This window comes from Bos indicus, chromosome 21 (assembly GCF_029378745.1).
Source record: "Bos indicus isolate NIAB-ARS_2022 breed Sahiwal x Tharparkar chromosome 21, NIAB-ARS_B.indTharparkar_mat_pri_1.0, whole genome shotgun sequence".
Classification (NCBI taxonomy): Eukaryota; Metazoa; Chordata; class Mammalia; order Artiodactyla; family Bovidae; genus Bos; species Bos indicus.
The window spans coordinates 57,340,555-57,363,863 of record NC_091780.1 but is presented as its reverse complement, the minus strand read 5'-3'; the positions used below and the strand labels follow the sequence as shown (position 1 = coordinate 57,363,863).

Genomic DNA, 23,309 nt, shown 5'->3' with positions numbered 1-23,309 from the left:
GCTGCTAAGTCGCTTCAGTCGTGTCTGACTCTGTGCGACCCCAGAGATGGCAGCCCACCAGGCTCCCCCGTCCCTGAGATTCTCCAGGTAAGAACACTGGAGTGGGTTGCCATTTCCTTCTCCAATGCATGAAAGTGAAAAGTGAAAGTGAAGTTGCTCAGTTGTGTCCTACTCTAGCGACCCCATGGACTGCAGCCAGGCTCCTCCGTCCATGGGATTTTCCAGGCAAAAGTACTGGAATGGGGTGCCATTGCCTTCTCCGAGACAGTTCTAGAAAATTCCAAATGCATAATTGTCAAAAAGTATCAATAACTGAAACAAGCTTACAGACACACACACAAAAAGATAATTAAAAACAAAACAGAGGACTTCCCTAGCGGTCCAGTGGTTAAGACTCTGTGCTTCCACTGCAAGGCGAGTGCGTTCGATTCTTGGTGGGGGAACTAAGATCCCACATGCCATGGGATATGGCCAAAAAAAACCCAAAAAACAAAAAAACATAGCCTGTTTCCAAGCTCTCTTTAAAAAAATCAAAAAACAAACAGAAGCAAGTGATTCATTCTGGCCTGGAGGCCTAGGTAGGCCTTGAAAGAAGAAGTGTGGGCCCCCCTCTGCAGGACAAGGGGTGGGGAAACCATTTCAAACGGAGGAAACAGTAGAGTCTCTGAGGCTAGGCAGAATCATGCAGGAAAAAGAGGAAGATAACGTCATTGTGGCAGGTCTGAGGTAATTGGGAGCCATGGTTTTTCCAGTAGTCAGGTACAGATGTGAGAGTTGAACCATGAAGAAGGCTGAGCACTGGAGAATTGATGCTTTCGAATTGTGGAGCTGGAGAAGACTCCTGAGAGTCTCTTGGACTGAAAGGAGATCAAACCAATCAATCCTAAAGGAAATCAACCCTGAATATTCATTGGAAGGACTGATGCTGAAGCTGAAATTCCAATACTTTGGCCACCTGATGCAAAGAACTGACTCATTGGAAAAGACCCTGATGCTGGGAAAGATTAAAGGCTGAAGGAGAAGGGGACAACAGAGGATGAGATGGTTAGATGGTATCACCAACTTCATGGACATGAGTTTGAGTGAGCTCCAGGAGTTGGTGATGGACAGGGAAGCCTGGTGGGCTGCAGTTCATAGGGTCACAAAGAGTTGGACATGACTGAGTGACTGAACTGAACTGATGAGAAGAGCTGATTCATTGGAAAAGACCCTGATGCTGGAAAAGACTGAGGGCAGGAGGAGAAGAGGACGACAGACCAGATGGTTGGATGGCATCTTCGATACAATGGACATGAATTTGAGCAGACTTTGGGAGATTTTGAAAGACAGGGAAGCCTGGGGTGCTGCAGTCCATTGGGTCGCAAACAGTTGGACATGACTTAGCGACTGAACAGCAACAAAATGCTTCTAAGTTCTAGAAGACGGATGAATCAGATTTCTGCATTAGAAGATCCCTCTAGCTGCCGAGAAGGAAATGGCAATCCACTCCAGTACTATTGCCTGGAAAACCCCATAGACAGAGAAGCCTGATAGGCTACAGTCCATGGGGTCGCAAAGAGTCAGACATGACTGAGCAACTTCACTTCACTTCTAGCTGCCGAATGGAGGCTGGACTGGGAAGGGACTGAGGGTGGAGGCAGGGAGACCAGCTCAGAGCCTCTGCCCTGGATCACATAAACAGTGCCAGTGGGGCTCTGAAGGCTGGAGCAGAAAGGGAGTGAGAAGTTGCAAAAATGACCGCAAGGGAGAAAACAAAAAGATAGCTCTAGGGGCGGTGGGAGGAGCTGACATTTTGCTGATGACTGCTGAGATACTGGGGAAGAGCAAAAGGTGATTGGGGGTGGGAGGAGAGTTTGGTGATTTTCCCCAACTTTTTATTATGAAAGATTTTAAACATACAGAAAAAAACACCCTGTACTGTGAACATTCATACACCCACCATCTATAATCTAGCACTAACACTACCAAACTCACTGTATCACATGTCTGTCTATGACCCACCCAGGTATCTTAGTAAGTTGCAGACATCAATATCCTTCACCCCTAAACACTTGAGCCAGGATATCATTACCTGGAATTCAATATTTAATATTTTCCCCCTATTGATAACCTCAACATCTCTATAAGTTATTAAATATTCTCTTTTACTCTATCCACCTGTTGATGGACATTTGAGCTGTTTCAAGTTTTGGTCTATTATGAAAAAAATTATGCACATTTCTCTCTTTAAAAAACTGGATTACTTTTGGACTTCCTTGGTGGGCCAGTGGTGAAGGATCCACCTGCCAGTGCAGGGGACATGGGTTTGATCCCTGGTCCAGGAAGATCCCACATGCTGCAGAGCAACTAAGCCTGTGTACCACAACTACTGAGCCAGTGGTCTAGAGAGCGAGAGCTGCAGCCTCTGAAGCCCATGTGCCTGGAGCCTGTGCTCCGTAACAAGAAAAGCCACCGCAATGAGAAGCCCATGCACCACAACAAACAGTAGCCCTGGCTTGTCTCAATTAGAGAAAGCCCACGTGCAACCATGAAGACCCAGCACAGCCGAAAGTAAATTTTTAAAAAATTGGATTATTTCTAATCAGACTGACAATGAGGCACTTGGGAAGCTGAATAGTCCATCAGGAGGTGAAAAGTGCCCGTGAGGGGGTCTGGAGGGACAGAGAAACTTGTGGCTGGCGGTATCTATCTCGAGGGACAGCAGTGAAGCTGTTAATCATTGCTGTGTCTCGGAAGGTTGAGTTGGATCAATGGAATCTTGGTTGCACATTACAATTACCTGGGATTTTTATCTGCAAATAAGGGCTTCTGTGGTGGCTCAGGTGATAAAGAATCTGCCTGCAATTCAGGAGACCCAAATTTGATCCCTGGGTCGGGAAGATCCCCTGGAGAAGGGAATGGCAACCCACTCCAGTATTTTTGCCTGGAGAATCCTATGTACAGAGGAGCCTGGCGGGCTGCAGTCCATGGGGTCACAAAGAGTTGGACATGACTGAGCGACTAAGCACAGCACAGGAACTTTTAAAACTCTAATGCCCAGGCCAGCTTGACTGGACAGTCCTGTATTTTAAAGCTCCCAAGATGACTCCAATGGTCAGCCAGGATTGAGAGCCACCAGGTAGAAGAAATGCTTCAGGGTGGAATGCAGGTAAACACTTTCATTTAGGGAGCAGGTGGAGGAGATGCCGGGAGAAGAGAGGGAGATATAAAGAAGTGGAGAACCAGAGTGAGTTTGTTTATTAGAAAGGACGTAATCCGCAGTATTAAAACCTGCAGGGTGACTGAGAGGAACCAGAGCCTGGGGGTAGCATGGTCTGAAGACGCATACCGGGCAGAGGTGGGTTGGGAGACCTTAAAGGCAGTGGGTGCGGGCTGAATCTCAGTAGAGAGCTCATTGGTGGGGATGGGTAGGCGTCAGAATCTCCCCCTCCCCTTGGCTCTGCCTGGGGGCACCAGCTAGCAAAGTGAAAAAGTGAAAGTTGTTCAGTCGTGTCCAACTGTCTGTGACCCCATGGACTGCAGCCTGCCAGGCTCCTCTGTCCATGCAATTCTCCAGGCTAGAATGCTGGAGTGGGTTCCCTTCTCCAGGGGATCTTTATCACCCAGGGATCGAATCTGAGTCTCCCACATTCCAGGCAGATTCTTTACCGTCTGAGCCACCAGACAATGGGCAACAAAAGCCCAGGAGAAGGCCTGCTTCTCGCACCAGTGGATCATCGGACTGCCTGTACCAGCGCAATGGTGAACTTGGAACTGCCTGGAGCAAGTTTTAGAAAACATCAAAAACAAGCTGATAGAGCCTGAGTTGTGAAATCAACTAGGAAACGAGCTCCAAGATTCCACCAACCACCCTGTCCTTTCTCTGGTCTGGGCAGTCCCAGGCCTGGCTGTTCAGGCTGGCTCTTGTGGTGAGTGGACGAGAGGCCCTGCACACAGCACACATGCCCTCTGAACCTCATTTCCTACATCTGTGAAATGGAGATATTTTCTGTCACTGTCCTGTGTTCCACTGGTTTTTGTAAACCACGCAGTGCCAAATGGACTGAGGGACAATGAGATACTGAGAATTAAGAACTTGAGGCTACAGGATCCTCAGAGCTGATTGAGCTGGAATTACCAAGTCAAAGGCCACAGTACCTTGTGGATTGACTTTTACACAGAAAAGAGTCAAACCCATCTAAATGCTCATCTGAAGTATAACTTCTCATCTGAAGTAGAACCTGTGGGGAAGACTTTAAAAAAATATTTAAAAATTTTTAATTCATTATGGACAGATATTTCCATGAGTATAACAAAAATTGCTAGAAAAATGCAATAAAAAAACACGTACAGACATAAAATTACTCATCCTATTGCCATGAATGTTTATACTCTCAGTTTCTATACTTGTCTTGTGGCAGATGGACAACAGTCTGAGAGGCTGCACAGATGCCCAGCTCATACTCTGAGCGGGACTGATTCGTTTGTACTCAGTCGTGTCCGACTCTTTGTGACCCAGTGGACTGTAGCCCTCCAGGCTCCTCTGTCCATGGGATTTTCTAGGCAAGAATACTGGAGTGAGTTACCACCTCCAGGGGATCTTCCCGACCCAAGGATTAAACCTGCATGTCTTGCATTGGCAGGTGGATTCTTTACGACTAGCGCCACCTGGGAAGCCCCGGGACGGATCCATCTTCTCACTCTTCAGTGTGGACCAGCAGCACTGGCAATACCTGGGAACTTGTTGGAAATATAGGATCTCTGGCCCCATCTGATCCTGCTGAATCAGAATCTGCTTTTCAACAAGACACCCACGTGATTCACATGCATGTTAAAGTTTATGGTGGCACTGAGGCAGCTGGGACTCCGGAAACATTTCAAATGAAGGAATTAACCAGAATTTCTCTGGTTAATTAACCCCCTCATTGCAATATCTCATGACACAAGAGCTGATGGCATAACATTCTTTTCTAAAAAATTTTAGCAAGTAAATCTGTGTGATTACATTGATCAATTATATACTTTATTAATTCCAACTGGAAATAAACCTTTCAGTCAACCATGCCAGGATAAATACTGAATTATATTTCTATCCTCATAGGAAATGAGAACACAAAATCACTGTCAAATGAAGAGATGATGAAAAATACACAGCCAGAAAATGTAGAAAAACTATTATTAAGGAGTGTTAGGTGATTAATAAAAATGCTATTGTATTTTTACTGGCTTTTTTACATTTGTGAGACTTTCTAACTTTTAAAAACATGTAATCTCTTGTGATTTCTTTTCTTATTCTAAAAAATATTAACATTCACATTCAGTTTTGCATTCATAGGTTTGAAGACCCATTGCGGGCAGATTCTTTACCATCTGAGCCACCGGGGAAGCACATTGAAGACCCAGCTCCCAACTTGTTTGTTTCAGGCCTTATAGACCTATGTCTCTGCATATTTTACTGTATTTAATATGTATTCCCTGCTGTGGTCAGTGAGATTGAATTTCCTCTGTTAATTAGCCATTTATGCTGCTTTGAGAATTGCTTTTTCTTTATCATTTTTCTATTGAAACGTTTTTGCCATTTTCTTATTAGCTTGCAAGAGTTCTTTGCCTGAGGATACCAATCTCTTCTCTGTTATGTATAGCATAACCTTATTCTTGATGAACAAGACCAGATTCATAATTTTCAGGGCCCAGGGCAAAATGAAAACATGTACTACAAGGACATATTGTACAATCAGGGAATTAAAACATTTTAAAAGTATAAATGGAGTATCACCTTTATAATTGTGAATTATATTGTACATCTATAACATATATTGAACAACTATAATTTTAAAAAAAGAAAATGTGAGGTGCCCTTAAAATAATCATTTAAGACTTCAAGATGGTGACAACCGAGCCTGGGGGCTTTCTGAGTGTGAGGCCCTGTATGGCTGACGCCATGGGTGCCCTGCCCATAAAGTTGGCCTTGCTGATGAGACAAGAGAAGAAGGCTGGATCATTCTGGATTTACTTGTGCTTTGCTAAGGTAAGTTATGTGGACCTCCTGGGTGGCTCAGATAGTAAAGAATCTGCCTGCAATGTAAGAGACCCAGGTTCAATTCCTAGGTTGGGAAGATCCCCTGGAGAAGGGAATGGCTACCCTCTCCAGCATTCTTGCCTGGAGAATTCCATGGACAGAGGAGCCTGGTGGGCTACAGTCATGGGGTTGTAAAGAGTTTGACATGACTGAGCGACTAACACTTTTATTTTTCAAGGTAAGTTATGAGTTTCCTGCTTCATTTTATTATCAATCATAATTAAAAAGCACCAACCCACATCCTTTTCAAAGTTTATTTTTCTTAATATTCAAATAGAAATGGTTTCCATAAATGGCTTTTATTCCAGTGTAAAGAATTCTTTCCAAAAATACAAATATGTATGTTTCTATTAAAACATGACTGGAAGCTCTCTATAGGGAAAGACAACTTGTGTTCATTTACTTTATTGACAGTGTACAGATTTTCATAGATTGCATTACAATACTGACTGCTAGATTTCTTATAAAGGTTTAGTTCGTATTTACTCTAGATTTGTCTTCACAATAAGAATAAACTCATGCCAGTGTTTAGTAATCAAGAGTAGCAATTCATTCAAATTTAATGAGTTTTATTAAACTAAGAATCTCATATCACAGAGCATTCACAGTGCAGGAGGTCACAGTTCTTGAAAAAATAAATAGTGGGACAAATATATTTATTATTTACAACTTTTCAGCTCATGGCTCCTGCTTTGCCCGTTAGAGATGATGAACAAAGATGGCGGCATGACAGAAATGTCTCACGCAGGTGACGTGTAACAGCCTCAGAAGTTTTGGGTTTTGGTTGTTTCTAAGGGGGGTTCCTTTTGGGCATGAGAGCTCTGGTTCTATCTACCTGCTATTTATTAGGTCACACCTGAGCCCCAGGAAGATCCCATGGCCCTGTGTGCCCCTGGGCTGGGTCAGGCCTCCCCTGACCGTTCTTTGGCAGCTCCTGCATCTGTGCATGGGCCCGGCCCCATCTGGCTGGCAGCCCTGTTTCCTCTCTAGGTAATCAAGGCTCTCTTTGTATTCAGACACCCAGCAACTGCTCCGGGCTGGCAGCAGCTGGATAGGAGACACCCAACAGAGGGCAGGCACCCTACCAGGGAGCGTGTGCTCTTAACTGGACACCCAGCCTCCCAGACTAGCAGCCCCCCACGGAGGCTCCCTCAGACCCGGCCACAGAGGATTAGCCACAGTTCTCTCCCTGGGCCCCCAGATATCCTTGGTCCAGGCAGGTGGAGAAAGTGCCAGGAAGTGTCCCATGGATTCAGAAGGGTACCTCTGGAGGTGAGAGCAGGGATGCCCTGGCGGCCAGAGGAAAAACCCACAAGAACATCTGATTTGGAAAAACATTCTGGATCACATCCCAGCCATTTTCAGTGGGGAGAAAGGCCTCGCTCCTGTTGAAAGGGGACTTAATGTTCATCAGGATACTCCCAGGTATCTGGGACCTTCTGGAGTTGGGGTGTGGGGTTCTGTTGTCTGGGACCCTGCTTTATGCACAAAGGCTGACCAGACCAAGCCATGCACCCAGAAATCAAAAGCTGAGCATACTTTCAATAGTTAAAAAAATACATTTTTCAGTGGTGGGATGGGGAGGGTACACACTTTCTCCAGGATTAAGGGCTTTATTGGCTGCTACTGTGGGTAAGTCACAACCAACGTGTTGCATAAAAAGCAGCTGTCTAAATTCTGGCAATGGAGGGAATAGGTGTGGATAGGCCTGCGTGTATCACAGGGCTTTGAATAAAGCAGCAGCCCATCCCACACCCATAAGCCTAATGGTGGAAACACCACATAGAAAGGGCTTGACTTTCACATGGGTTCAGGGAGCGTTTCTAACTCTAAGAGCCACCTCCCATGACCCTGGGTTTGTATCAGGGTGTCCGGGCAGCAGATGTTTTCCCAGACTAGAAGACGGTAAGTTCTTAGCCCCTGTTATGAAGTGTGTGGAGGACATACCACCTTGACAACTGGATGCCAACACCGTAAGAGGTGATGGAAAGCCTGGAAGCTTGTGCAGGTAAAAGATGACACCAAGCACGCCCCCCTGCAATGCATGAGGATTTAGCAGAGACCAGAGGAACCTGGGAACCACTGGTCAACTGAAAAGTTAGAATTTTTTAAAACCCCCATAAAATAATCAAAGCTCTAATACGACCGAGCTGGCTTCCCTGTTGTGATGGAAGAAACAGCTCCTCCTGGGTGGCGAGATGGGAGAAAACACCTCTTCTCTTGATTTCATGCAGGTACCATTTCCTTGAGGTCGGGCAGCATGTGACTCTGGACACTGACCCATTAGCTATGAGGTCTGGAATTAAGCACATACTAAACTAGCATCCCAGTTTGGTTTTCCCTGTTAAGAAGCAAATGCAACAACCTAAATGGACTGTGCCCTTGGGAGAACAGTTCTCTGCGGCAAGGCGAAGGGGCTCCACAAGAGCCAAGTCACAAAATCTGCCTGATGGGCCTGTGCCAAGGTGTTCGTGTTCTACCGCCCACAGGACTGACACAGTGCAGGATAGGCCCCTTCTACATGCGCCCAGAAGGTCCTGAGAGCGTCTTTGCACTTGAGGGGCTCATGAGACCAGCTGCAGAGAGAAAGCTGGAGGGGAGCCCAGATGCTTGGGGTGAACCCACATAGAGGGCAGGGGCGAGGGGCAGCACATTGGGTTTAGGAATAAATGGGGGATGACGCTCTTCCTGATACTCAAGAGCTGCCCAGAGAGTGTTTCCAAAAATGTCTGGAATGAGCACCACATGGTGACAAAGCTGCTGAGACGTGATCCATCTCAGGGATCCTGAATGCATCTGCTAACTGCCCCAAGGGGAGGAAGACTCACACAGAAACGATGTTCAGAGGGCATTAGAGGGACCTGGAAATATGGACTGCAGCCCACCATGGGATTCTCCAGGTAAAAATACTGGAGTGGGTTGCCATGCCCTGCTCCAGGGGATCTTCCCAACCCAGGGATCGAACCCATGTCTCTTATGTCTCCTGCATTTGGCAGGTGGGTTCTTTACTACTAGCGCCACCTGAGAAGCCCATATAAAACACAGTGAAAGTGAAGTGAAAGTCATTTAGTCGTGTCTGACTCTTTGCGACCCCATGGACTATACAGTCCATGGAATTCTCCAGGCCAGAATACTGGAGTGGGTAGCCTTTCCCTTCTCCAGGGGATCTTCCCAACCCAGGGATTGAACCCAGCTCTCCTGGATTGCAGGCAGATTCTTTACCAGCTGAGCCACAAGGGAAGCCCTTAAAACACAGTAGCAGGGGAAAATCTCCTGAAGATTTTCACCCTAACCAGCAGGTTCCTTGTTTATTCAAGCAGCAAGCATTTGCTGAGAGCCTGTCATATATGCTGCACAACCATCTTTTCCTGCCAGGGAAGGAAAGGTGGGGCTGAGAGACAGGCCAAGCCCAATCCCTAAGGACGCACTCAGTGTCAGGGCGGATGCGTGGCCACGAGCAGGCCAAACCCAATCCCTAAGGACCCACTCGGTGTCAGGGCGGATGGGGGGCCACAAGCTCACTGGGCAGTGCTAGCCGAGCCAAAGAGTCTCTGCTTCTCTGTCCGGTTACAGACCTTGACTCCGCTAGCTCATTTCACACCTGGGGAAGGAGGGGAAGAACGGACCCTCTCCCAGTCCATCTTGCCTCTGTCCACCCCCACCTTAAGGACAGGGAGGGGCCCTAGAGCTCAGGGAGGGGAGATGCCAGGAGGAAAGGAGGGCATCAGGCCAGGAGGCCCACATTCTTCCTGGATTCCCAGCCTGTGTGTGGAGCCCAGTGTTTGCTGAGGGCTGAGCGCCCATTGATGCTACAAGGCATGCAAATCCTCCCCAAAAAGGAAGAGGGGGACTTCCCTGGTGGTCCAGTGGTTAGGACTTCCCCTTGCAGTGCAGGGGGTGCAGGTTCAATCCCTGGTCGGGGAGCTAAGAGCCAACATACCTCCTGGTCAAAAATCCAAAACACAAAACAGAAGTAATATTGTAACAAATTAAAAAAACTTTAAAAATGGTCCACATCAAGAAAATCTTTATAAAAAATTAAAAAAATGAAAGGTGGGGGTAGTTTCTTCCCTTAGAACCTAGACTCTGGGAAGCCCAGGAGGGGGTCTTTGGTCAGGGTCTGTAGGGGGTTGCCCCCCTCCATCCCTGGAGGGATGGGCACACCTATCTGGCTCCTGAAGGGTTATTCTTTTCAGCTGCTTGGGTGTGTAAAAGGAAAAGATTGACAAGGAGAAGCAATGTGCCCTATCGCTGTTGTGTCCAACTCTTTGCAAGCCCATGGACTGTAGTCCACCAGGCTCCTCTGTGTTCATGGGATTCTCCAGGCAAGAATACTGGAGTGGGTTGCCATTTCCTTCTCCAGGGGATCTTCCCGACCCAGGGAGTGTCTCATGTCTTCTGCGTTGGCAGGCTGGTTCTTTACCACTAGGCACCATCTGGAGGAGCAAGAACGAGTCCTAATAGGTGGGATGAGGGGAGGAGGAGCAGGTAATGAACAGAGGAAAACTCACAAGGTCGGTGCTTATGGACGGTGAACACAGAGGTCGGGAGACATGGGTTACAGGAAGGATGGGAATGAGACCATTCTGATCTGCCTTTAACATCAGTCTCTCACTGCAGCTGACCTAGAGCCTTCCTCTAGGGCCAGGCTCTCAGGACACTGCATACCTTCCCCTTGACTACACTCGGCTGGCAAAGGAAAATCCAGACCAGAGATGCCAGGAGCCTCCTGCTTCTGCTTTTATAGATGTTTTCTATCTGAGTACAATGGGTTCATTTTTCTGCCCCCAATTCAAAGACCCAAGTTTATTTTTCAGATTGCCTATTTTCATAGCAGAGTAATTACTCTGTGCTAATTAGCTTCGGGAATAAAATAAAGGAAGTAATCCTGCTCAGTGACGAAAGCATTATTTTTCAAATGAAGGCCTAATTAATCAAGCAATTCTTTAAACTTGAAATGGAAAAAATATTTAGTTACAAAAGAGACTTCTTCACCTACGACATATATATAGTTTCCTAGCTACAATAAATGCATAGATCCTTTAAGGAAGTTACATTGGCACATTAAAGTCATAAGAGGATTAGCCAGGAGGGCTGTTCTACATACTAGAAACATTAGTTTTTGTCTCAAATTGGAACTGCAGCATATTTATCATCTCAGATGGGCTCTGGTGAGGAAGAGGTGGGTGATGAGGGTGTGTTCTCCGAAAGCTACACAGGGATTCAAAGACGGAACACCAGCAGGGCTCTCATCAGGGCCCATACGGCCTAGCTAAAAATATTTTTTGATCTTTATCAGAAAATAATAGGGACATAGGATGGGGATAAATATTAGGATGGGAGACAGAGCATCCAGATGTCAGTTAGAAATGTGACGAAGTTTTGACTCAAACAATAAGGGCCAACCCCAAGGACAAGGACACATCCACACCTGCACGACCAAGGATGATCACACACTGGACTGGCCGAGCCGGGTGGCGATCTGGGGCTCAGCTCCTGTTTGCAACTTACTAGCCATTGACCTAGAGTCACCTGACCTCTCCAAGACTGAACTTCCTGTTAAATGGGGATAATCATCCCTACTTATATCACAGGGCAGTTTTGAGATTCAAAAATGGACACAGATGCACTCTGAAACCCAGATGAGGCTGTAAGACAGAGGAGACCAGGTGGCTATTCTCTGTGGGCAGAGTGGTCCTGACAACTCTGAAACCCTCTGCGTCTAAATGTTTGTGCTGATGAACCTGGGGGCTCCCTGGCCGCCCACTCGGCTAATTTCTCAGGAAAACGACCCTTGTCCTCAACTGGAAGACCACTGAGAATCTAAGCAGAGAAACAAAAGGAGAAGTCTTAACTTGGTGTAGCTACTAACACTGATGGGGATCCAGAATAGAAACCCGGTGATGGGGCTGTCACATCTGAGGCTCATGCTAAGCAAATTTTAGGGACACGAGCTTAAACATGCCCTCCTTCTGAAATTCAGAGGCCACAGAGAGCACAGCCACAGATTCCACTGCGGGTTACAACCATTGTGTCTCGGGAAAGAATCAGCTATTGGATTTACACTCATCACCCATGATTAATTATCAGTGAATCACTAAAACCCTCCTTTCCTCATACCATCATGGGGGCGTTCCCCATACAGTCTTCTGTGCAAAATAGCCCAGTATTAAAAGTGCATCAAATCTGATAGACTCTTTGCAATAGAAACATTAAAAAAAAATAAAAAAGAATACCTCTCTATAAAATGAATTGTGCTTTCTTTTCAGAAACCACAAATGGTTTGTGTTCGTAAATCTTTTTAATATATATCTGAGAGCTAGGAAGCAGTCAAAATTGTTTAATGTTTCTATTTTTGAATTAACCTCCCATCTTTGGCCTTTCATGCATAGCAAACTACAAGATTCAAGAACCTTAGCTCTAAAAATTTCCAAGTTACGGTTTCCATACTTGCCTCCAGCTCACCAGAGAGCAATTGGTGGTTTTGCAGGAAATCTCTTTTCTTGTCATTAACCATTACCTCTGGCACACGCATTCCAGTTCAGCAGGCTATGAAATTTGTTGGGCATATAAACAATTGGGTCTTTGAACAGGGTGACTGTGAGGGCAGGGCATTAACAAAGAAACGACAAAACCAAACTGACAGCGCGTCCCAGGCCACAGGTCTGGAATGAATGGCTGTAAAGCCCTATCTCCACTGTGTCTCTGAGTTAGCACCCATTTAGATGTTAGTCTTCTACTTTCTCTATGTTCCAAACCAGACGTCTTAGCGTCAACGCAACATGATACACATAGGATTTGTTTCCCATAAGTATTACCTTTCTGGTCCCCATCAAGGTCCTTTGTATGCGATGGTATTTTTCAAGTATGATGATCTATAGCTGACATTTTATTTTGACTGTGTCATTGCTCGTTCTCTGAATGTATCAATGAAAATGAGAAGAGTATGCACTTGTTTTCTCTCTTCTGCTGTGAACAACTGTTTCTATTCTTCCAAATTTGTCCAGGAAAAGGGGTGGAGTGTTTGTTGTCACGGCCCCAAACTCCCAACAGGTTGAGCCTGCTCTCTCCAAACCTTGAGTGCTTCCAGCAGGATTCAGAAGCTCTAAGGAGCACATGCTGCCCAAGGAACCCACACCCTCTGGTCCAGAGGGGCCCCTTAAGAACAACGCTCCTATTTTGCACTTGCCCCAGGAGACCTTGTGTTCACCGACTGCCTCATTTCTGAGGCTGCCTTGCGACAGAAAGACAACCCACATACAGAAGTCCTTCTGATCCAGGCGTCCGAGAGGAGATACATGCGACGCCCCTATGGCCGGCGGCTCGGAGGTCTGCGAAGCTGCTCCAACAGCGGCCTCTGAATCTTGCCTTTTTGTGGGGGCAGAACTCCGAGGAGGAGGATGACGCCCGCAGCCTGGCCCATGACCAGACACAGACCACGATGGCGCCTTCTTCCCATGGATGAAAGAACGGACGGTGGCGGCCGATGCAGGAGAGATCTGTGGTGGGGAGGGGCAGGGAAAAAGGACGCCAGCGCCGGAGTGTCCAGAACAGCTCCCGCGCAGGGGGCAGTGGCTCCGTTTTAATCGTCTTCTCGGCACATTGGCAGGTTGACAAAGGTAAAGACGTTGAACTCTATCATTATGGAGAAGCACAAGAAGACGGCGTAGAGGACCAGCACGTACACCCCCAGCTTCCGGTCCAGCTTCCACTTGTTCAAATGGATGCCCAGGACCTAGAAGGAGACAGCGAGTGTTGGGCTCGGGGAGCAGAGAAATATAAATGGCACTTTTACTGGAAAATTACACACGAACGGTGAACCCCAGAACTTCCTCCAAACTGTGGACAAGAACAGAGGGGTGCTGCCGGGTGTATCATTGGTTTGATCAGAATGAGCCCTGTAGGCTTTAGACTCGTCTGATGAAAGGATGCTGACTCTAGGCAGGCACAGCAGCTGTCCTCAGGGGACAGGCCCTCCCCTGGTAGGCACGTTCCTTTTTGGGGATGCACAGGCCTCCCAAGCCTTCTTTAGTGACAACTGGGGACTGCCACTGGCTCCTTCCTTTGCTTTAGAATTTGGCATCCTCAACCCTCTTCAGCAAAACCTTCAAGGCTCCCATTGGCCCACTGTCTGGACAGCTTCAGCTTGGACCGTGTGTGTATGTGTGACAGGGTTGGAATGCTTCCTCTTTCTACATTCGTTTCATACTTGCCTACCTATTACTACCTTCTTTCTTTTTTAAAATTAATTAATTTATTTTAATTGGAGGCTAATTACTTTACAATACTGTGGTGGGTTTTGCCATACACTGACATGAATCAGCCATGGGTATACACGTGTCCCCTCCATTCTGAAACTACCTTCTTTCTTATCCATGAATCAAGGCTCCCCAAGAGTTGAATCATAGTTACCTCCAATGCTGTGGGTCCTTACAGACAGACCAACTGGGATTCAAATCCCAGCTTTTCCTATCCCTGTAGACTTCATGAAGGGAGTGGATATGAGTCCTCATTAAAAGGTTTTAGAAATGTGGGGTCCATGAAGAAGGGATTCCTTTCTAAGCAATAGCACTAATGGGACAGTTATGGGAAAGAACAGTTGTGGCAAATAGCCATTTCCTACCCCTGTGATCTGGGACAAGTTACTTAATTCCCGAGCCTTAATTTCTTCTGTAAAGTAGAAAATCATCAGGTGCTTGTAAGGATGGAATAAACTAAGCCGAGGCATTGTTTACCACAGTTCGGGGCCTGTGGAATAAGGAGACCTCCGTGTCACCATGTACCATCCCCGAGCCCTGACCATCATGCCCCCAAGGCAGCTCCAATAGACTGGGGGTGGGGGGAACGTGTCTCCTACTCGCATCATTGAGGGGAGACAGACCGGGCAGGAAGAAGAGAGGAAATGTAAGTCCCTCCTTCTGGGGACTTCTCACCAGCTTAGGGAAAAGTGTAGTGGTGGATGCCAACATTCTTGGCACAAACTGTGTCTGGGGGTATCTGTGAATTTATATGTTTTTTCAGCTTTATCCCTCACGGCCAAGGGGAAGAATTCAGAGACTGTGCAGAATTGAAGGAAACCACGTGTGTGTCAAACTACCATTCTAGAATTGTAAAAACTCACGGTGAGAGCGACGGAGCCCAGCAGCAATGCCACGGAGTAGACCAGACCCCGACTGTTGATCTTCACCTGGAGAAATAAACACACACGCCCTGAACCTCTGGGCTGCTCAGAGGCCCATCTGTTCTGGGAGCCCACTGCACTTGGGCTTATCCTTTCCCTCCTCTGGAAGCAACAGGTGGGTGTTCACAGCTGAAGCACCTGTGAGTTCCAGGCAAACACGGGCGGCCTCTTGCAGGCACCCCCAGGCTGCTCTGGACTCCTTTGCACAAAGCGGCTGCCAGCCTGCAGAGGAGATGGGGCAGCGCCCCCCCTGGAGCTCCTAGCTGCAGGGCCAACACCATGCTCGCTCCCTGTGAAGCACAAGTGTCCAGCATCATCTCACTAAGGAAGTGAGACGAACTTACCGTGGACCCATAATTAACAACCATGGTCTGCAGCCCCCACGGTATGCCGAGTCCCACGAGGATGTCAAACACGTTGCTTCCTATGGTGTTAGAGACCGCCATGTCACCAAGGCCTGCGGGGAACAACCGACAGGTTATTCCTAACCCCCAATACCTCAGAATTTATTCAGAGACAGGGTCTCTACAGGGCTTCCCTGGTGGCTCAGATGGTAAAGAATCTGCCTGTAATGCAGGAGACCTGGGTTCGATTCCTGGGTTGGGAAAATCCCTTGGAAAAGGAATGGCTGTCCACTCTAGTATTCTTGCCTGGAGAATTCTAGGACAGAGGAGACTGGAGGGCTACAGTCCATGGGGTCACAAAGAATCGGATAGGGGTAATGAGGTTAACATGAGGGTGAATCCTAATTCAGTATGATTGGTGTTTTCATGAAAAGCGGAAATTTGTGCACAGCCCTGCACACAGGGAGAACTCCAGCCGAACATGAAGACTGCCTCCTACAAGCCAAGGAGAGAGGCCTGGAGCAGACAGAAAGAACCATATTTTTCCAACAGCTTGACCTCTAGCCTCCAGGACTGTGGGACAGTCGGTTTCTGTTTTCCTGTCTCCCAGTTTGTGGTAATTATGGCTGCCCTAGGAAACTAACCCAGAGCCCTTCATTATTTCTCCTGCCAGGGGTGTCAGCCTGTGTTCTGGGATGACCCACTATGTGCCTCTCCTTATTTGGGATGCCCACCTTCTCTGGGAGGGAGGGTGCCTTGTCCTTGATGCATACTTGTGACCCAGGCGATGGCACCATGTACTTGACCCGGATGACAGAGCAGCAGGTCTTAGGCCTGGTTGGTCTCCCAAGAGTGGACTCTTTGCCCCCAGCCAGACTAGAAGCATCTTAGAGGCGAGGGGCCATGTCATTACCTTCCCCCTCCTGCCCCACTGTCCTGTCTCCTACCAGCCAAACAATCTTAGGAACTCAATAACTGAGAGGTACCAAAAGTTAGAAAACAAATTTTTAATGCTGGCTGAAATCTGTTCTAACCTGGCTCCCTAGCCCAAATTCAACACGACTGTCATAATCTGGCCACAAACATCCGTGGAAAGAACAAATCTGAAATGCACGTGCCTATAACCATAACATCACCTTGGTCACTGAGCAGCTTGCAGAGACTCAGACCAGCAACTGGACGACCGCCTCACCTCTTTTCGACCACCTGCCCCCAGGTATTAGCCAGGCTACCTCCTCCCACCCTGTTGCTGGCATCCACTGACCTCCAGAGCACAGTGTCTCCCCAAGGGCCTCACAGCTCCCTCCCTGTCTGCCTGGGCACCTAACTGAGCGCCTTCAAAATCCTGGCAGCTTACTCCTACTGCGGCCAGTATCTCTGGGAAACCCGCCTTCCAGTCTCCCGGGATCTTGTGAAACAGGACCGTGCAGCTCCTGTTTTGGGCCAGCTAGTCGTCCCTGGTGAGGAGGCAGGCCCTAGCTGGATGGGTCAGGAGGAACCAAGGTGCCCGGGTCTGGGCAAGAAGAGTGAGCGTGTTCTCAGGTTGGATGCTGGGCTCTATGTGGGTGCAGCCCCCTAAGGAATCTTTCAGCAGCAATTCTCAGACTTGGAGAGCACACGACTCAAATTTCCATTCCCACCAACCATAGTCCAAGAGGGGTTCCCTTTTCTCCACACCCTCTCTGGCATGTATTGTTTGATTTTTTGAAGATGGCCATTCTGACCAGTGTGAGTTGATACCTCATTGCAGTTTTGATTTGCATTTCTCTAATAATTAGTGATGTTGAGCATCTTTACATGTGCCTCTGTGGCTATCTGTGTGTCTTCTTTGGCGAGATGTATACTTAGGATTAGGATTGACATATATATACTGTGTGTGTGCCCAGTTACTCAGCCATGTCTGACTCTGTGACCTCGGGGACTGTAGCCCATCAGACTCCTCTGTCCGTGGGATTTCCCAGGCAAGGATACTGGAGTGGGTTGCCATTTCCTTCTCCAGGGGATCATCCCGACCCAGGGATCAAACCCATGTCTCTTGTGTCTTCTGCATTGGCAGGTGGATGCTTTACCACTGAGCCACCTGGGAAGCCCACGTATCTGTTACCATGTGTAAAATAGATAGCTAGTGAGAATCTGCTACAAAGCCCAGGGAGCTCAGCTCCGTGCTCTGTGATGACCTAGATGGGTGGGATGGGGTGGGAGGGAGGTTCAAGAGGGAGGGGACATACATATACACACAGTTGACTCATTTTGTGGTTTAGCAGAAACTAATACAACATTGTAAAGTGATTATACTCCAATAAAATATTTTTTAATGGATGAAAAAGAGCAAACAACTCGCTGGGGTCTTGCTGAAAAGCAGACTCTGGTTCAGTGGGTCTGGGATGGGGCCTGAGACTTTGCATTTCTCTCAAGCCGATGCTGCCAGCCTGGACCACATTATGGGCTATGAGGCTTTAGGGAGCCCAGGATGCAGTCTCTGCATGTTAGAGCTCACTGCACTGCTTCTGCCTCATGCAGGGGGCCCTGGGCAGAGGTTTCTGCATCCTCCGCCATAAAGAATCTATGTTTAATGTTGTCTGCGGGATCCTCTGTCACTCCCATCAGCATCACCCTTAGGACAGCTATATACTCCCACCCCTACGTCAGCCTTCCTCCATTTCTGTCTTTCTACATTTCACAGGAGCCACTCTGAGATGATACCCCACCTGTTCTTGTTCCTACAGAGCCCCTTTGGACTACACTGGGACCCTCCCCTCCAAGTTCTTAATCTTCTTGTATTATGACCCCTTTCCTGACCCACTAGCCTGGACTCCGAGGCCAGTTGTTTAAACGGCAGATTCTCTTGGCCCCTTGACCTTCCACTGTGTCCACCCAACCACCCCCAGCTCTGGATGAACTCATCTGTGTGTCCTGGGAGCTGGTACAACTCCAAATTCATGCTGGAACCCCACCCAAATTCACAACCCTGAATGTCAGCCAGGCTCTCAGGGCTTATTGGCTTTCCTTTTCCTCCCTGTACTGGGTTGAATAGCAGCCCCCACTTGTGTCTACCCAAAACCTGTGAACATGACTTAATTGGACAATAGAATCTTTGCAGATGTGATCCAATTAAAACGAGATCATACTGAATTAAGGTGGGCCCTAATTCGGTGGCTGGTATGTCTTTGGACACAGACACACACAGAGGGAAGAACAGCATGTGAAAACACAGGCAGACACTGGAGGGAGGTAGCCACAAGCCAAGGATTCCTGGAACCCCCTGAAGCTGGCAGAGAACAGGGAAGGATTCCTTCCCAGAGCCCCCAGATAAGTACAGTCCTGCCAACACCTTGACCTTGGACTTGTAGCCTCCAGGACCAGAGAATCCATTTCTGTTGTTTTAAGTCACCCCAGTTGGGGTACTTTGGTTATGACAGCCCCGGGAAATGAATACAGTCACCTCAAAGGTCACTCAGTTCAATTCCACCCGCCTCTGCTGCCGTCCCCAGCTGTCGCCTTTCTCCACGAGGCTCCAGCCTCCTGCCAAACATTCTCCCACCCTTCCCTTCCCCTCATTTCATCTTTTCTCAGGACCAATCAGCCAACTAACCAAGCTTTCTTTCATCTTGAAGAAATAAAACATTTTCCTCCTTTCTGAACCCACTTTCTGTTTGGACACTTCTCTCCCCTCCTGTCTCCTCTGAGATTTCACTCCACTATTTGCCCTTCCTGCCTCCCACACTTTCACACTGCTGTCTACGGAGGAAGGTCGGTAGAAGTTCAGGCATGGATGCTATCTCACTGGTAGCAAAGGAGCAGCAGAGGAAGGCTGGCTCTTCACAGCCCTTCTGTTCTGCCATCGAGGAGTATACCGCTGCTCCTTAGCCTGCTCACCCCCAAAGCACTTAGCTCCAAAGAAAATCCACCAAGCAAACCATAACTTTACATAAGTTCTAGAATTTGAAGAGGAATCAGAAAATAGTTGGAGACATAGGCTATCCCCACTTGGCCTGCCTGGGATCAGAACATTAGTGCATTTGCTATAAAAATTCTGGGCTCCCACTCTGTTCAATCTCACTCACATTGGTGATGTCAGAACAACTTCATTTTTTTTTGGCAACACAGCTAGTGGGATCTCAGTTCCTGCAGTGAAAGCCTGGAATTTTAACCACTAGGGCACCAGGGAGCTCCCATCCACACAGATGCTTCTAGAGGCCTAGAGGAGGTGATCTTGGTAGTGATTCTCTCCATGGATGGAATGTATACCATGCTTTCCAGTCATCACTGTTTCCTCCACGGTGGGACTTGGTGACTACCAGTCCTGAGAGCTATGAACCGTAACGCAGGCAGGGGGATGGGCCCACTTGGCAATGCCGACGGCTGGGGGCCCAAGACACTATTCGTACCTTGTCTCGCCACAATCAAGCTGGCCATGCAGTCGGGGACGCTCGTGCCTGCTGCAAGGAAAGTAATGCCCATGATGACATCGGGGATCCCAAGGGTGTATCCAATAATAGTCACCTGCAGAAGAGGGGGGAAACATCAACTCACAGAGGAGCACCCCTGAAAACCCTGCTTACAACTCAGAGTTTTTAACTTTAAACATAGTACTCCTGCATCCAACAGAAAAATCTGGAATATGGTTTCTTTTTTTAAAACTGTCTTTTGAGTATTCTTTTTTCCAGATTACATGAGTAATCTGGGTTTACTGTTTTAAAAAGAAAAAAAGTCAAATGAAAGTATTAGTAAAAATCACCTACCATTTCTCAAGACCTTCAGACAACCACTATTAACACTTTTTATGAGCCAGTGAGTCTTAGACTTGAAAATGTAGGAAATCCTGTAGTGAGCTATTAAAATAAGACCCGCCAGGACCCACCCCCAGAGTTTCTGATTCAGGAGATCTGGGGTAAAGCCCAGGAATCTGCATTCCTAACAAGTTCCTATTTGGTTGAGACCCTGAGGCTACTGACCTGGGAACCACGTTTGAAAACCCCTGCTTTAGAATATGGGCTTCCCTGACAGCTCAGTTGGTAAAGAATCCTCCTGCAATGTAGGAGACCCTGGTTCAATTCCTGGGTCGGGAAGATCCCCTGGAGAAGGGATAGGCTACCCACTCCAGTATTTTGGGGCTTCCCTTGTGGCTCAGCTGGTAAAGAATCTGCCTACAATGTGAGAGACCTGGGTTTGATCCCTGGGCTTTAGAATATATCCTTGACCTTCTTTTTGGTGTTTGTATTAGAAAAAAATGAAATCAGATTATACTGTCAACACATATTTTGTGACTATATGTTTCACGCAATGATACAATGTGAGTATCTTGCCATCATAAATAATCATCTACAGTCTTATTTTACACTGGTGCGTGGATTCCACTGAATAGCTGTAAAAGTTCCTGTCCATCCATCACCGGTGGATAGGAAATGGCTTGTTTTAGTTCTTAAAATATCACCGTGTGTAACATTTACTGAGCACCTCCTATGTACCAGGTCCTTTCCATGTGTTTCACTTTCACAATCTCATCTGCTCTAGGCACCACCCATTACTGAGGGAGGCACCATTATTTTGCCCAAGGAAACGATGGTCAGAGGGGGAGAAGTTACAATGCAGGTGGGCGTCAGGTCGCTGAGCAGCAGAGCAGGGATTCCAAGCCAACTCTTTCTGACTCTAAAGCCTGCACTCCAACCTTGCCATCATGCTTTTTTAATTGGATGATAACTGCTTTACAAAGTTGTGTTGGTTTTTGTCATTCAACAATGCAGATCAGCTGTGAGTGTATGTATGTTTGTGTTTTATATATATATACACACACACATACATACATAAGTACATATATATCCTCCCTCTGAAGCATCATGTTGTCTTGTGTGAACATCTCTGGGTTCTCATCTTACTATTATATCCTTAGGAAAAGTTCCAAGAAATAGAATCACTGGATTGAAGGGTATACAGGCTTTTAATGATCTTGAAGCATGGTCACATAACTCCTCTAATAAATGCCTGACACTCAGGAAATGGTGAGCAGCAGCTGAATGGAAAGCCCTAGAAGCACTTGGACAACCTCACTCAAAACACCCCTTAGATGGCTCACCTCCCCATCTAGAAAATGTGAACAGCAGGATCTTTCAGGGTTGTTCACATGTCAGCTGATGGCTCCAGTCCCAGCAAATGTTGGGTAAGCTAGTTTACTTCTCTGAGCCTCAGTTCCCTCATCTGTGAAATGGGCTTTTAAATGAGGATTAAGAGAAAAGATGAGGTGACAGTGCATGGGCTGCATGAGACATCCATAGATGTGTGTTTCCCTTCACTTTCAATTACTCATCTTGCAATCTATGGGGGCACAGAAAATGTGAATGATTAGCCCAGATGAAGTGTGCTTTCCAAGGGCAGAGCTTAGCCCTGGAATGAAGCCAGAGCTTGTGGACTAAAACAATATCCTTCTTAGGACAAAGCTTGCAGATGGGTTTGGAGATGCTCGACCCCCCAAAGACAGTGCTCAGTTCAGCATCGCCAGGAACTGGGCGGTGTGTGTGCTGACTGGCCTGCTCTGGGCTGTGCAAGGAGAAGACTGAGGACACAAAGCCACAGAGCTGATGTATCAGTGCTTAACCCACACTGACCAAGAGGGAGGTCTCCACAAGCACTGGCTGTGGCTGACATGTTCTTAATGGGTGATACCAGATGTCATAAGTATAGGAGCCTGGGTTATTCTGGCAATAATGAAGATGCTTCCTTTGTTTTCCTTTCCTTATATCACTGGACTACCTGGCTAAGAAGCTGGAGGGTGGAAGGACAGAAGGAAGGCTCTATGTGTGTGCACACAATGGCAACCCACTCCAGTATTCTTGCTTGGAGAATTTCATGGGCAGAGGAGCCTGGCAGGCTATAGTCCATGGGGTCACAAAGAGCTGGTCATGACTGAGTGACTAACACTTGAACACACTCCAAGCATTCAGGACCAGAGATGCTACCTGAGTATGGCTTATCCTTGGACTCCAGCCTGGGGCCCTCTGAACTCCTGATGCTGAGGTTTCAGAAAGGGAAGCAGAGCCAAGTCCAGAGCTGGGCTGATGATCCACCTGACTTTGTTGAAGTCACACCTCCTCTTTGGTCCTCAGTCTCCCCAGTTGGGCAAAGGTACTGCATCAGATGGCTTATTTTTGAGATTCCCTCCCTTTGGATACTGACAATCAAGAATCGTTTTCCCCAAAGCCTTAGGGGTGAGAGATGTGAAGGATGGTGGGTGTAAAAGATGGGCAGGTGAGACTTCAGTGCTCCCTGGCGCCCCCATGAGGAAAGTAAGCGCCTGGCCCCGGGCGTATCTTGCTTTCACAGAAATCAGGCTAACATGGCACTGTTGTCTTTACCACTTTCTACTGTGGAAACCACTCAATTACCCGAAACTGAGGCCAGCTGAAGTTCCAAATCACAGGTAAGAGTGCCGCAGCAAGGTGGTTCCTATGACTCTGGCCAAGCCACTGCCAAGACTCTTTTAAGAAGCAGGAATGGGGTTTGTAAGACAAGGCGAGGGGGATGGGAATGTTATTCAATGTCCTACCTCACAGCTAATTAGTAGAACTGATTTCACAATACTGTTGTTTTCATTAATTAAAAAGAAGAAAAAATTTCACACATTCATTAATTTGATCTTCCCTAATTCTCACACCCACTCAAATGTCATGAAATACTTTTTTCACTTGCAATATTGTTTGTGGAATGCACTTTAGTAAAAGAAATTGCTGGA

The 23,309-nt window shown here is 47.3% G+C and overlaps 1 protein-coding gene across 2 annotated transcripts in view; it reads right to left on the bottom strand.

Moving 5' to 3' along the window:
* Positions 1-6,610: 6,610 nt before the first annotated feature.
* SLC24A4 (solute carrier family 24 member 4) overlaps positions 6,611-23,309 on the bottom strand; it is a 194,720-nt gene continuing 178,021 nt past the window's right edge. For both annotated transcript variants that reach the window (XM_070775573.1, XM_070775575.1), the window contains exons 14-17: positions 19,972-20,086; positions 15,584-15,696; positions 15,180-15,245; positions 6,611-13,793 (exon numbers count right to left, since the gene is read on the bottom strand). In XM_070775573.1, the coding sequence (XP_070631674.1) occupies positions 13,641-13,793; positions 15,180-15,245; positions 15,584-15,696; positions 19,972-20,086 (447 nt within the window). In that variant the 3' untranslated portion in view covers positions 6,611-13,640. The remainder of the gene's footprint in view (positions 13,794-15,179; positions 15,246-15,583; positions 15,697-19,971; positions 20,087-23,309) is intronic.